The 16,387-nt window shown below is 31.6% G+C and overlaps 1 protein-coding gene across 2 annotated transcripts in view; it reads right to left on the bottom strand.

The window, feature by feature from the left end:
- Nucleotides 1-16,387, bottom strand: part of LOC126737120 (endoribonuclease ZC3H12A-like) — a 38,211-nt gene that overhangs the window by 16,010 nt on the left and 5,814 nt on the right. Inside the window, exons 1-2 of one of the 2 annotated variants that reach the window (XM_050441862.1) lie at nucleotides 12,098-12,607; nucleotides 34-254 (exon numbers count right to left, since the gene is read on the bottom strand). In XM_050441862.1, the coding sequence (XP_050297819.1) occupies nucleotides 34-254; nucleotides 12,098-12,154 (278 nt within the window). In that variant the 5' untranslated portion in view covers nucleotides 12,155-12,607. Of the gene's footprint in view, nucleotides 1-33; nucleotides 255-12,097; nucleotides 12,608-16,387 lie in introns of those variants that run through there. The other variant, XM_050441861.1, reaches the window with a different exon arrangement.

The raw sequence follows: 16,387 nt of genomic DNA, 5'->3' as shown, positions 1-16,387 counted from the left end.
AAAATATAGTGTGAATTTCCATTAGGAATTTACCTCGCATTATATCCAGGATTGGTTTCCTGGGCACCTTGGACATACTCCGCATATTCCGCAGCTAAAGTATCACTGGCCGTTCTAGAAACATCCTGATGGCTCCCAGATAGTACCTGGGCTCCGTCGTATCCCTCACAGTCCGAGTCATAGGAAGAATCCTCGCCGGTAATGGAAGTCTTAGACAAGTTACAACCTTCTAAGCAGATATCGTCTACATATTTCTGAAAAAAAGGACTAAAAGTTACTTTTTCTGCTTTAGCAAAAGTTCTTTTATATATTTTACTAAGATTTCTATTCGCTATATTTAAACAAGCTAAGAAACATGTCTTAAAAGGTTAATAGATGTGTTGTCAATCGCCCCCGTACTATTCGATATAAAAAGCAGATTAAAGGTTAAATTAACATTCTAAATGATCATTTAGTTATGTGTCAGATGCCATTATCGGTTAGTGACGTTAACATTTGATTGATCATACATTACATATGTACGTCAGGAAATTTATTAAAAAACATGTTGATATTATTCTGACTTAGGCAAAATAATAAAAAAAAGTAGACACTATAGGGCTTTTTGGGATTAGCAGAAAATGGCATAAAAAAAAATTAAAAAGTTAAATTCTCATTTATATATCCCTATTTCAGTTCAAAAATTAGAAGAGGATGTCACCCTGAACCCGTTTTGTACACTTAATTTAATAACGTTTTATTACTCTCTACTTATTGGAAACAGACTATAGAAACTCAACGCTAAGGTTACAAACTGGACACAACTCCAGGGCTCTTAATTTGTAGCACTATAGCTTTGGTGGGCATTTTATTTTTGAGTTATTGACATTTTTCTTTAATGCATAGACATTTTTTTTGAGTGTAATAAATTATTGAAGTGCAAATAAGATTTTTGAGGTTTCACTTTGGATTTGTTCAAGGGTGTTAAAGTACATTTTTTGTTTGTTTCAGGCAATTGAATGTCTCCTGGAGAGAAAAATCAAATTATAACCATTGTATCATAACCATAATTCAAAAATTATTTATGTACAGATTTGAAAATTTGCATTGAGTTTGTTCGATTAAATTCATCAGACCAGATCTTAATACAGAAAACTCAACACTTGTAAAGAATGTAACAAATGAAATTTGTTTCAAGAATATTCAAGTTACTGATACAGTTCATACAGGTTTATAATTTCCTGGATATTACACGATTCGATCAATGGTTTATTTATGATTTATATTGTGTTTGTCAGGAAATAAGTTCATACATAAAAAAATTTTGATCCATGAAGCAATCTTAATTATGAGATTAGACTTATGAATGATAATAATAATGTATATATCAATATTATATATATGTTCCATATCCCATCATATTGCGATAAATGTACAAAATGTAAACATGAAATAAATCTAAATTTAAATTTCATTTGATTAAAGTCATAACAGTCACAATACATATGTTTAACGATAAAGAAGAATTTTTTTTAAAATTCTTGTTCAACCATTAATGCTTTATCAGATTTAAATCTGTAATGGTAGATAATTCTAAACGTTTTACGGCGCACTAAGGATAAAATTCATATGACGTCAATAGATAATCCCACAGTAATCTTCATTTGTATAACTGGTTCTAAAGCCGTCTAAAAATATAAAAAACGCGGAAATTGTTTATGATAATGGCTATTATAAATGGCTGTTTTTTGAAAGCAAAATTAGTGCTCCCACTCATTTTTGGTGTGTAGCCTAAAGAAATAGACAATATTACTTCTGACCTACGCTATGAAAATAAATATTGTTAATACATACCATATTAGGTTGATATACTAACAACAAACAAGGTCACTCTTATTATGACTTGCATTACATCAACCTGTATAAAAACTATAATATAACCTCCCCACTTTTATTATTCTTTACTGTTTCTTCCAAACAGTAAGAATTTCTCCGAAGTCATAAAGGAAATTCCGATATGTGTATACATTTCTGAGATATCAATCGTTTTATGATTTTCCCTGGTCACACCCTCACATACCCAAGGCTACCTACCATTTTAATTTGGAGATCATAAATACTGAATTGCGGACGTCAGATTCAAGGTTTTAAAGATTCATTTTGTTACATAAGTTACGTCAGGTGATCTAAGATGATGAAATTTTTCAAAAATTACAGAATTAGGTCCGTGATGGGATCGATGTAATTTTACACACTGAAAAACACAAGGAACTTACAGTAAAAAGGAAAAAATAATCTTGTTAATGTATAGTCTATAAATATAGACTTCTCAATAATGACTGAGGTACAGGTATTAATCAAAAAAGCTCAGGCAACTGTTTTCAAAAGGGTTTAAACATCGATTATTGCCTGAAACCTCAAAATAAATATTTCATTCAATTTTGAGAACTTTCCTAGTCTTCATACCGGTTGATGATCTCCTTAAAGATCATTCCTATTACGAGTTATTTAGTGCCTATGTTAAGACAATATATTTTCTTAGGATTAAATGTGGATGTTTAATAGATTATTTAAATAGTTTGTATTCTTCTTTATATTTTATAATAGTATACCTTATACTATTACTCTTCTCCCTTATAGCAAATAATCCCGAAAATAAACTGAAAGAACTGGGATCCCTTATATTTTTTCTGGATATTTTTTCGGTATTAATACCTGCTAGCTTGGTGAATGCGCCAGGCATCAGACATCGAGCATGAAACTCATCAACTCAACTCAACAACAAATATTGGTAATCGAGAAGTTGGTGGAACTACGTGGCAATATTGGGCTCCTCCACACTATGTTCAGGCATGCGATGGTTAGATAATGAATTAGTTAATTTATGGCAAAGATGAGCTGTAGATTTGTCTGCTATATCTCCTGATTTGAACACAGTAGACTTTTTTGTAGGTATTCATTGAAATATTTGTTTTGTGAGATATTCAAGTTGGCAATAGTATAAGGCAACTCCGGGTGAGCTCCAAAGTCTATATCTCTTCTAATTTTAGCTTTGTTCAGGCTTTTTATGCCTTACTACTTTACATCCCAGTAAATAAGCGGTTTGCACCGATGAAACACTGTGTTCGTTAGATGTAGATCACTATGTTGGTCTTTTCTTTAAGAAATTTGTCTAGTCTGTTCCTGAATATATTTTTATTTTCTGCAGTCACAAGAAATTCTAGAAGAGAGTTCCATGCACTAACCGTAACGCTGCCGGTGAGGTAGTGTTTTCTTTGCAAGAATGTAATTTCTTCTGTTTGGAGTTTTTTAGTCTGTGCTTGGTAGTTAAATGTGCCTTTTAGAGCTTCTTCATAGTTGCCATAGATGATTTCCTCCTCTTTCTCTTTTTTCATTATGAGTTGTTTAATTGAATTTATCCTTATATGGCAATTATGGTATGTCTCAATAGGAATTCTGGTCGCTCTCCTTTGGACTCTTTTCAAGAGCTCTTTGTCTTTGACAAAGTAAAGATCCCAGATTATAGGGCAGTACTCAAATTTTGATCTGATAAATATTACATACAATTTTCTTATGAAAGCTAGAGATTTATTGCAAAATGCTCTTCGTGTAAGGTAGATCAGAGAATTAGTTTTTTTTAATAATTTGAGCTATATGTGTTGCCCATAATTTGTGGATTGCCTTTTCCTGTATGCAGAATAGTGCATTCGTCCTTGTCGTTGAGTTTCATAAGCCAGTCTTGCGTCCATGATTCTACGTCCTAGTTCGTATGTTGGCAAATAATTTATCAACATCAGTTAATGGATAGCAGTAAACCTTCTTGTATTAGTTTGCAAATTTGAATGTACGTGAATAGCACGAGTCTAAGAACTGAACCCTGAACAACGTCACTGAGTACTGCCTCACTATGAAGCTTCTAGATTTATGGGGGTCACTATGTGCCCTCTTATTCCAGCAAAATGGTTTAACTTTTAAACGAGAAAAGCTTGTCAAAAAGCTTTTTCGTAGCATAGATAAAGCACATCTATTGGTTGTCCATTGTCTATAGCTTGTGTCCGCAGTCATTCAAGCATCTTAGGAGGATTGGCCAATAATTTAGATTTAGATTTAGAGAGAAATCTTTAATTAATTTTGCGTCTTGCCTGGTGCTTAAAGAATATTAATTAAAACAAGGTTTTATTGCTTTTGGTCTTAATAGTCTTTTATAATAAGCTTGATTTGGTCCATAAAAGACTCGCACAGATGGTGTAAGCCCACTGAATCCAATAAGGTAAGTCAGAAAACATTGCGGAAGTCCCTGACCAACCGATTATAAAACAAAGGATGAATAAAACAACTGCACAACAATAATAAAAGTCATTTAGGCGGAACTAAATTATAATATAAATATTAGTCACATAATAAGATTGTAAATCAAAAGGCAAATAAATTGCTTATATTACAACATTTACTCACTTTTTGGAATAGCAAATTCATAGAATTAAGGTAACTTAGTAAATGCTAAAAAGGTTCTGATGAGTGGTGATATTACTTCCGAGATTATTTTATCGAGTCAGCTTATATTGTAACGCCCGGTGATGTTGAATTTTAATTGAGGGAAAACCTCAGTTACCAACACTTATTATTATAATTTCTTTGAGAGTTTCACTATCACTTGTGTATAATGCATACCGCAATTGCAAATGCAATTATATGTTAATTTTGTGAAATTTCGAAATGGCTTTATTACCACCTTCCATTATTCATTAAAAAAAAAAATGTATAGAATATTATGAATTATGCATGAGCCTACCTGTAAAATCATAAATATATTTTAAAGGTAATTAAAACGATTTGGCATTGCGTAACAAATAAAATATTTTTGCGAACCACTTAACAACGGAAAAAAAACTCGTGTAAAAAAAGTTACCTACATAATTGACACCTATACAATTAATGATAAATATACATCATTTACATTAAATTCGCTTTGTGCTTTGTAATTTGCAATTAACACGATGGTAAAAGTACTTCTGTCTGTCTATCACGCTATAGCGAAAAGTAAAACCGATACCCGGAACTCGGGGGATTTGTACGTGTATTACGAGAATCTAGCAAAAATGCATTTAATGATTATGTAGTCAGGTATTTCGCATTAATAATTATTAATTTAAATTCTCTGGAAAAAATCTTTTTCACCCTACTTAGTGAGATTTTTTTATTATTAGTAAAGGGAATCAGGAAACTGCAGTAATTATAAAAAAACATTAAAACGACAAAGGCTGCTAGTTTAGAAAACTAGACTTAGAACTAATAAAAATTTGACAGTCGTCTAGTTTTAAATTGAAAAAATTGGATATCCACAGGAAATTATATTAATTAAAAAAAAAAAATAAATTAAGTATATGATGTGTGGTCAAAAGGAGAAACATCGGATGGTTAGTATAAAAATATCAATAAAAAACATGCAAATATTAACTGAAAGATCACTTCAAAAATATTGGAATATTAAAACATTTAATTGCAGCAATGAAGTTGCTTTGCAGTAAAAGCTTTTCAATTAAAAGCAATTTAAATCTAAAATATTAATTAAATCTATGCATTTATGGAAACCATTCTTTAATCGATTAAAGATTAGGAAGGAAATACCTCTTCGATTTTTAACAATTCAACTGTTTAACCATTTCTTAAGCTAACCTTATTCCCTTATTAGATTTTAAGTGATTTTTCATAAAATGGATAACTATATTCTTCCGTTTTACTCGATAATGATCCATTCATGTATTTTGTAATCAGAAATCTGCACAGTTGACAAAAAGCTCTTAAAGATAGAAAAAGGTAATTTTTTTTAATGATTAAAAATCATAGCAGTAATTTAAAGGTATTTCGACCTGGAATAAGTAGAAATGTTTTTTTCCCTTATAAGTTTGTAAGAATTGATCGGCTTGGGACAATTGACGATTGACTGGAGAGCCTGGAATTAATAACATATTTATCACATATTTTCAGGATTTTTTGAACCAAACAAGTTTTTTATAAGTTATCGTATTTCCAGGGGTTCATCGACTTGGATCGACATCTTTTTTCTAATCAGTCTGAAATTACAAAATATTTATCTAAGCAGTGATTTAAAAATTCACCCACAGAAATGATTTAAATAATTATCTTCATCCATTCATACGTCATGGGATCCAATCTTCCTCCATTTTTAAGAAATTTGTGTATATAAACAAGCGTTTGAAAAACCTCGAGGTCCAACAATGGATTACAGGTTTGGATTCATGCCAGAATCTTAAAATGCAACTATAGAAAACAGCAAATATGTATATCTTCAATCATCGGTTCAAAAAGCTTATATGATGACTGGTGGAATAAGTTTTATATATTATTTTATTGGTAATATTTCTCATCAACAAGTCACTTTTTTAATTCTGTCGACTTTTCTATGATCAAAATTTCACATCGCACACATACCAACAAAATACCTAAGGCATGTTGCCTATTTCCGCTTATGATAAAAAAACAACTTAAGTTATAATTATTTTGTATTCTCCGAATACGATAAAAAAAAGAAAATTAAAATGAAGCCTTCTGATACCGACAAGTCAATAATCGCCAAATGTAATGAAATGTCTTAACTTTTCAATATTTCTCAGTTCAATAAGTCTCAGATCTCGTATATTGATTTCTTTTATCTTTTCTCCTCAAATATCAAAACGCATTAATGTTGCTTTCTTTTTAAATATTTTTTTCTTTTTCACTCTCTTAAAAGAATCAAGCAGATGATTAATTTGGCTAGACATTGCTACTCATAACTCAAGCTTTATTAAAATTTTATTAAATTAGTACTTAGTAAATTAGACCACAGCATCCCATCTTTAGTATTTTCAAACAGAAGGTATGAGCAGGAGTATATTTTCGGACTCTTGGAAGGACAGCTTTATTAAACCTCTATTAAGGTCTGAAGAAGATAGAGCCTCTATTGCTAATAATTATCGTCCCATTTTTATACTCGATTTTTGAAAATTTCGGCTATGACATTCTGATCCATTAGTGCTGCAATCATTTGAATTTAGACCTTGTTGATCTATAAAGCTAAATCTATTCACTCACACAGACTTCACATTGGATGCCTTGGAGAAGGGTTTTCAGGTAAACACAATATACACCGACTTCTGCAAGGCATTTGCTAGAGTCCCACACAACATGCTGCTTCATAAGTTTAAACTGCTTGAGGTTGATGGAACTTTGGGAGTCTTGGTTCGGGTGCCACTTATCTAGCCTTATAAAAGCCTTATTGTTCGATTTGGCAATAAGACTTTTTTTCTTTCTGCAATTACCTGATTTTTGCAGATGATCTGAAACTAATCTATGTTGTCAAATCATTCCAGGACTGTGAAAAATTACAATATAGTCTGGATAACCTGTTTTACTGGTGTTTGAGAAATAGTACGTCATGGAATTCCTTTAAACGTAAAACTTTGAGCTTTTCCCGGACTAGACGTTTTAGGATAGAATTTAGTATATGTTATCAGACCTTGGTGTTGCATTAGATAAGAATCGCCAGTTTAATGTTCATTTGAATAAAGGTGTTGCTAGGGCCGTTCAGATGCTTGGATTTACTAGAAGAAGCATTCAAGAATTTATGGATATAAAGTCGTTAAAAATCCTCTACTGTGCCCTTGTGCGTCCTCACCTTGAGTACGGTGTCTTTTATCTGGTCTCCATACCCTGGAATTCATATTAATAGCATCATCTGCATCACATTGGTTGAGCACAAGTGCTTAAAACTTGTAGCATCAAAGAAGAGACGTCTTAACCCTTTATAAAATTCTTGTAGTATCTTGTAATTGGCGCTGGCCGTTGATAAATAAATAAATTATAATTATAGTTTAAACTATACCTGTTATTTTCTTCTTTACTTTGTAGTTCCCCTGCAGAACCTTAACATCCTTTGAGTTTCACTAAAATATAAGTGTAGGGAGTCTTTTTACCTCATAATGGTTGGTACTTTTCATTGTGATGTGGTTCATAATTCTTTAATTTTTAGTGAAAATTAGTAACAGCCATCTATATACAATGACTTTTGAAATGCATGAATCTATCAAGTATTACGATTTTCTCAATCAAAAAACTGATTTTATCCTTACATATACACTTTTTTACACAGTAATGCCAGCAGCTGAGATTGTATTTTCTTGAAGGAATTTATCCACGCAAATTTGGCTAAAAATTTAATCACGTGTGGGCTATATTTTTAGAAATTCGCATGTCTTTATGTTTAATTCTTTAGGGAAACATAAAAAACGAATAGATCTTTAATTATGCTAATTATACAAAAACTTACTATTATGCATAGTATTCAAAGGTTTTCCTACAGTTATCATCTGATTTCTAAGTCCTATGTCGTTTCCAGTGACAAAGACGGTGGAATAATTAAACTCCTTGTTCTTTTAATTTACACCTGGGCGTTATGGGTCTGGGAGAGTATAGGGTATTCTCAAACAGATGCTGTTTCATGACTGTCTATTTTGAGTACTAAACGGTCCGAAGAAATTCAAAGAAACTGGCATTAATTTAACTTTTAGATCGCTTTTCCCTTGTGTTCTTACTCACTAACTAATACGTTTATCTGAATATTCGAAGCAGTTCAAAAAAAATATGAGAAGACCAGACTCAATTATGAACTCGAATTACTAGAAAATTATCTTTCACTTTTGTGTTAGTTTTTAGTAAGCATTTCTCAGACAAGTTTTCGAATAAACCGCTAATCTTCAAATGGTGTGTACAGATACAGTTTTATAGATTTTAACTGTAAATTTAAAAAATTCATTTCTTGGTAATGAAATTATTTAACGGTGTAATAGCATGATAATTTTTATGCTTGAGAATAATTCCTCAATTATTGTAAAAATCAGAAAGCACTTCATTACAATACAATAATCTAATCAAAAGTAATCAACCTCGTCATCCTTCACTTTTCCTTTTATCGGACCTCGACGAACAAATATTTAAAAAAAAAATCAACCACGTGATTGTAATAAATAAAGGATGTTAATCGGTAATTAAATTATAGTAATTATTTTTCTAGATATGTTTACAAAGCAAACATTAGGTATAGAGAAAGGATTCCGGATCTACCACGAATTCGCCGCGTCTCATTTATCAGATAAAAACGTTAAAAAAAATCACGGTGCGATTTCGTGAGAACCGCAGGCGTTAATAATAGTACCGGCTTCAGATACTAATCAGGTATATTTGAAAATCTTTGTCATTATTGTTATGTGTAGTGAAACATTATGGAGAATAAACGTTTTATCGCACTGATTTTTGTAAAATTGTTTGCGGGATAAAAACGGGGAGATTAAATGTTTAAGCTATATTTTATTATAATTTTTTGGTGCATCCATTTTGTATGTAAAGTGTCGTTTGTCATTTCTTATTGATTATATTGGATAGCAGAATCAAATGCACAAAGCAGAATTCAAATTCAAAACATGCTTTATTACCATAAATACGTAGGATTTGTAGACAAGGCTATAAGTAATTATGTAAAAATCATGTTTTAAAAATCATTTTACACATAATAAAGGGTATTATTATTTTTTCGCCGAGTATTGTGGTGTCTTGCAGATCAGATATGTTTTGTATTTTTTGTATATCAAGCTTCAAGTTTTCACTATAAATAACCAGTATAAATGTCAATGAAAATTTTCTGAGCCTTTAAATAAAAGCCTATATATGGCTCTTTTGGATCTGATCGCCCTTTTCTGTAACACAATAACAGAATTAAAAAGATATTGACTGCAGCAACCCCATAATGCGATGGCTTATCTCAAATGACTTTCTACAAGTGCAAAAGCTTTGCTGTCAGTCACGTTCTGTCTTAAATTTACAATGTCTTCATGGGATTTCAAATTATCGTCAATGTTCACTCCAAGGAACTTATTACAGCTATCTAACTGTTCGGACACATTTCTAATCAGTGGTTGCTGATTGGTACCAGACAGCAAAACCGCAAAGTGTCCCTTAATGTAGAGCCAAGCACTGAAGCCTGTGGAATTCCATGTTCTTATGAGCATAAATCCAGTAACCTTAACCAGTTTAACTCCCTAAAAGTGTAAGAAATATGGGCATACTTTCATAACTCAAATATAAAATGTGGGCAAGTATTTTGTACCTTCTGAATATGGGTTTTTTCAATGAAATCCATACATGGATAAAATTACAGTAGATAAAGTTGGACAAGATGGCCATTATTATGTAGAATTTTTATCAAAAACGTAATAAATGTATTCGCGAAATCTCAGCTCAGGGTCCAAAATCAAACCTAAATTCTTGACACAATCCACCTTAGGAATACCAATGTTATCCAGTACAATATTCAAATTTACTTTAGAAAAATCCTTTTTAGGGCCAAACACATGATATCTGATTTAACAGGGTTAATTTTGACATTGTGCTCTGAGGCTAATTATTTAAATGAATTTATATCTTGATTAACTAATAAAAATGCATTTAGGTAATCACGATGGTCAAAATGAAAATAAATTTGAGTATCATCTGCGAAAGCCTGTAGTTCATAGTACTTTAAAGCCCTAAGTAAATCAGAAGTGTAAACAATAAAAATGAGTGGGCCAAGAATAGACCCCTGGGACACTTCAGATACTGCGCTTCATCAGGCAAAGAATTGTTAGAAAATATTTTTGGAGATCTCTTTTTAAAATAAGAATTTACAAGTGATACTGATTGATCTCAAAAACCATAATAATTTAACTTTGCTCTTAAAAGGTCTGGCTTGATTAATAGTATCAAAAGCCTTTGAGAAATCCAAAAGTACCAGTACTGTTGAAATTGTTTTGTTAATTGCTGTTATTATGGCATCAAGTTATTATGACCCAAATTTGTCAATTCCTCAGCGTGCTCAAAATTTGGGTTTGTCTTACGGCTCACTGTGGCGAGTTTTGCATTTGGATTTACAGCTCCATCCGTACAAAGTCCAACTCACTCAAGAACTTAAGCCTACAGACCATGGACAACGCAGAACATTCGCAAATTGGGTGCTTGAACAACAAGCTGCTGATGCTCATTTTTCGAGCAGAATTTTCTTCAATGATGAGGCTCATTTTACGCTGTGTGGCTACGTAAATAAACAGAATTGCCGCATATGGGGTTCTGAAAATCCTCAGGTGATCGTAGAAAGGCCTTTGCATCCCGAAAAAGAGACTGTATGCTGTGCATTATGGTCTGGTGGTGTCATTGGTCCGTATTTTTTTGAAAACAATCGTGGGAGAGCCTTAACAGTAAACTCTGAGCGATATGGAAGCATGTTGACCAATTATTTTTGGAGAGAAATCGAAGAAGAAGATCTGGAAGACATGTGGTTCCAACAGGACGGGGCCACAAGTCACACAACACAGGCCAACCGAGCTCTTTTGCAAGAGAAGTTTCCAGGACGTTTAATTTCAAGATTAGGTGATATCTATTGGCCCCCAAGATCCTGTGATCTCACACCTTTGGATTTTTTTTGTGGGGCTATGCGAAAGACCTAACCTAATTCATTAATCAATCTATTGAAGAACTGTTGAAAATTGGCTAGTAGGCGAAAGTACCTTTTGTTTTTTTAAATTGTATCGCATTTTTTAACTTATTAAAATATACAAGCGTATAAACTATTCTTTGTGATAAAAGCCCAAGCGTTTTGTTTGAAGATGCGTATTTCAAATTCAAACTTATAGTTCCATTCTATTCTATTTCCATTTTATTTAAAAAGTTGTATCAAAAGATTACTATTCTTAAATAAAGCTTTTATCCTACTGTAATATTTGCAAACGTGTTCTGCCGACTATTGCTATACTAACAAAATAATATTAATATTTAAATAAAGTGTAATTTTTGCATTGGATTAACACCAATACGTTTTCTGAAATAGAATTAGTTGTCATTGCGGATATATGAATCTAAGCTTATCTTCAAGTCAAGATTATTAGTCTTAGTTATAGTGGAGTTTTTTTTCCGTGATAGTAAAACGCTTATTTTAACATTAATCAGTCCGATATTATGACATAATAAGAGACTAATAAATAATGTAAAATTTTTCAATCAGTCATATTACGTAAATATTAATCTAGGTACTGACCTCGCCGAAAGTAACAGTCATATCCAGACAAATCGGTACCCGGATCTCGCAACACATTCAACAGCTTTATTTGGTTACACGACTTAAACAATCGAATTTCGATCGAGAGAATCCGTTTCACGCTAACATATTTTTATCAAATGCAATAGATAATAATAGTTGCTTTAAATCCAGTGCACAGCACCGTCACTTAACTAGCACTAATAATCACTAGATCTAGTTCACAGTAAACTACATAAAATCCAATAATTTGCTCACTATTGGTTATTTTTAAAACTGCAAATGCAGCCTCCCGCGACACAGATGAAACGACGAAACGTTCGAAACGACGGAGAAACGTGTAATCGCTGGAAGAAACCGCGAAGAGCGGTGAAGAAAATGAAGATCCGGATAATAAGCCGGATGTAAAAGAGAAAGAGCGGGCCCGTAGCCTTCTACCAGGCCGTTGAAATTGTGTAAAATTTTCGGCTCAGCGAGAGAACCGACTATCGGCCAGTTTCACTACGTTTGCTTTGCTCGGGTCGACGATTTTATTCGACAATGAATGAATGAATGAAAACATAAACCGGACCTAGAGAGTCGAAGTGTGTGCGTTTCGTTTCGTTAGTCGCTCTTACCTCGGTACTTACAATATACAGATATTTAAGGACAGACATTTTACAGTATGAAAAAAATCTTCAGTATATTACTTGGTCCACTGAAAAAAAAATCGTGAAAAGACTATTTAGAACTATCTTTGGGCATTTAATGCTTATAATTAAAATTGCATTAAGAAGTGCTCATATGATCGTAAGTGAAAAGAGAATCTCAAAACTCAATTCATGAAAAATTGAATGAAGATGACGGTACGTTAGCCGTAAATAGAAAATGGAACGTAGAATTTTTCTGAAAATTTGGTATAGTTCACTCAAAGATACCGTTGACTGCTATATTACCATAACGTCAAAAAGTCAACATAAGGGTCCAACTTTGTTAAGAGGTGATTAAGAGAACAGGGTCAGATTGAAAATGATTCTAAATGAAACTTACTAATTAAATAAAGAATATTATTTTATTAGAAAAGGTTAATCATTATATATAATTCACTCAAAGATATACCGTTGGCTCCTACTACCCTAAACCAATTAGACCATTAACCCCCATTGTGCTAGGTCCAACGTTTTGAAGAAATAATAAAGGGAACAGGATCAACTTGAAAATGATCTAAATGAAGTAAAGATATCATGAGTATCCAACAAAGTTTCGTCAAGGTAAATTATTGGTCGATCTTCATCCCTATATTGTTTTAAAGCCGTTAAGTATTTATCACACCATTCCCGTAATCGTTGAGATTCCATTATTGCTTAGATTTTATTAGTCGCCTTATACTTAAAACCCATTTTAAGCAAAATATTTTATAAACTAGATATGCTACAAGAAATATTTTCTTCGTCTTTAATTAGTCTTTTTCTTAAGAGTAACTACAGTAGTTTTTGATTGTTCTTCATACATCTGATAAATATTTATTTTTAATACATCCAAATGACTCTTATCCGGAGTCGCTTCGCTTTCTCCTGAAAATTGTGTATTTCCCTAGTATGTACTTAACTTGAAACAAAAGTGTTTGTGTCAAACCACACGTCTCGGCTGCAGCATCGTCAAGTTAAAATCTCTTGATAGTAAAGATTTAGGAACTTAAATGCCACTAAGAAATTATCACACTCAATTTCTTCTTATTAATACTAGACCCTAGATAGGTAATTACAGACCAAACATCACAAGTTTTAATTTGGACTAAGCTCAGGTAAATATACATATTTACATTTTTTGCCATTGATCGTACTTACTTAATATTTTGCAATGCAGGTAAATATTAAATTTCTAATCCGGCTCTGACCATAAATACGATAATTTTGGGTCGTTTTATGATACTACAGATAATTAGGGTTTTATGGCGATCAAAAGATCAACGGTATATCTTTGAGTGCACTATATAAAAAATACACAAATTTATATACTATTATTTTAATAATATTACTTATTTCTTCCTCCAAAGTAAAGCAAAGTGACGAGATAGTTAAATAATATTTATTTATAAAAGTATATAAGAGTAAATAACATTAATAATAAAATAGGATCATAATATACAGTGCGGCTCTTAATTGTCCCTCCCCCTCTTATGTTTTGAATACATTTATATAAAAATTTGAAATTTGGAATTTTGGTCCCTAGTTCATTTTGCAAAATTTTAAAATAGCGGCGGGACACCATTTTGAAAAATTAAATTAAATAGAAAGCGAAAATTAAATAATAATTAAATAGAAAATTTGAGAGGGGACCTTTACTTAAACCTGTTGGAAAATGCGGTAGAACCACACCATCCTTGAGATTATTGAAGACAATCCTCATGAATTTGAGTCGGAAACTGAAAAAGAAATGTTAGAGAATATTTGACTAATACTAAGACTAATCGGTGGATTGGTGGTCGAGGGCCTACCGAGTGGCCATCCAGGTCCCCCGATCTTACACCTCTGGATTTTTTTTATGGGGGCTATACTTGAAGCAAAAAGTCGTCTACGTCACCCAGCCAGAATCTATCTTCGATCTACGTGAAACCATAATTAATGCATTTCCAACATGTTGGTGAATAGTTCTCCAATAGATTATTTTATTGTCTTGAAGTTAATGGTGCACATGTTCAACATCTTTTGTAGTGAAATAGTTACATTTCTATATTACCTAAAGTTATTATAATGTTATAATTATTTTAAATAGAAATAAAAATGCGAATAATAAGATTTTGAAGGGCTGCCATTTTTGTTATGGGTCTAGGTAATGACTTAATATTCTAGACCATAAAGCATTTCAAACGATGTATCGCATGACCTTTCTATATATTCTAATTAATTTAATTTTTCAAAATGGCGTCTCGCCGCCATTTTGACAGCAGTTTTTCAAAGTGAACTAGGAACCAAAAAGTAGTATCGCTCTATCGGTATAAGATATTTTGAACACTGCAGCGTTGCCGTGTATATAGAAGAATAGCAACACCTTTGATTTTTTTAAATAGAACATCCTATATTTTTAGATATTTTGATTCCCTGCTTCATTCTGAGTTTTTTTTAGTCATACTTCTCTAAACCTAACTTAAGCGGTTTTCTTCTTTTTTCGGAAAAAAAAAATGTGCGTGTTTTTTGTTAACAACCAAGGGATAACTAATTGTTCATTTCTCAAAAACCTCAAATCTTAAATATCATTTTAAGGGACTATCTTGATTAACTTCCTGTAAGCTGATTCAATTAGCATTATCGGCAGCGTCCTCAAAAATTAAATTAAAATCTTTCGTTTAGTAAAATGGTAAAAAGTTAATTTTTTTAAATTGAACACACTATATTTTATTTTTCACTCTAATGGCCAATTAAATTACCTTTAATTTAATATAACATATTCCTATACCAAGGTAGGCGCGTTTTAAAAATTAATATTTTTCTGAAAATTCATAATTTTAAACATTTTTATTTTGTAAATTCCTTAGATATAAAAATGTCACAACAGTATAATAAATACCAGTTTTTATTTTACTGTTTTTCAAAAAATATACAGGGTTTTGAAAAATAATATATTTTTTTCAAAACCCTGAAGAGGGTCGAAAAAAAAATAGATAGGAGGCTCGATTTTTTTCAAAATTTCACAAAAAGCTTATATTTCAAAAACCAGCAGAAATAAAGTTCTGAAAATTTCTGCATATATTCCAAGGATAATTCGAATAAACACCTATTTCACCATTTTTTTTAAAAATTAAGTGTTTTAAGAAAAAAAAATGTGGAATCGATTTTTTATTTTAAAAATTTATAAAATGTCCATAACTCAAAAACTTAACAAAAATTAAATTTCTATACAAATTCCAGGAATAATTTAACTATACACTAATTTCAGCATTTCTCAAAAAAATTAACAAAATGTTGAGAAGAATTTATTTTAGAAAGATATTTTTTTTTCAAAACTGCCCATATCTCAAAAACCATTAAAAATTAAATTCTGAAAATGTCTATACATATTCTTGGGATCCAATTCTTGTATTCTTACCCATATCGCGAAAACCAGTAGAAATAAAATTTTGAAAATTTTTACACATATTCCTAGGATAATTTAACTGATGGATACCTAGATCAACGTTTTTCAAAAAATTCACAGAATTTTGAAAAACAAAACATTTATTGAAGACGTCGATTTTTTTAAAAAATTTCACAAAATGCCCCTATTGCAAAAAACAATGGATATAAAATTTTGAAAATTTCTATACATATTCCC

The sequence above is a fragment of the Anthonomus grandis genome, chromosome 6, assembly GCF_022605725.1.
Source record: "Anthonomus grandis grandis chromosome 6, icAntGran1.3, whole genome shotgun sequence".
NCBI classification, from domain to species: domain Eukaryota; kingdom Metazoa; phylum Arthropoda; class Insecta; order Coleoptera; family Curculionidae; genus Anthonomus; species Anthonomus grandis.
This window is presented reverse-complemented; position numbering and strand designations above follow the sequence as displayed.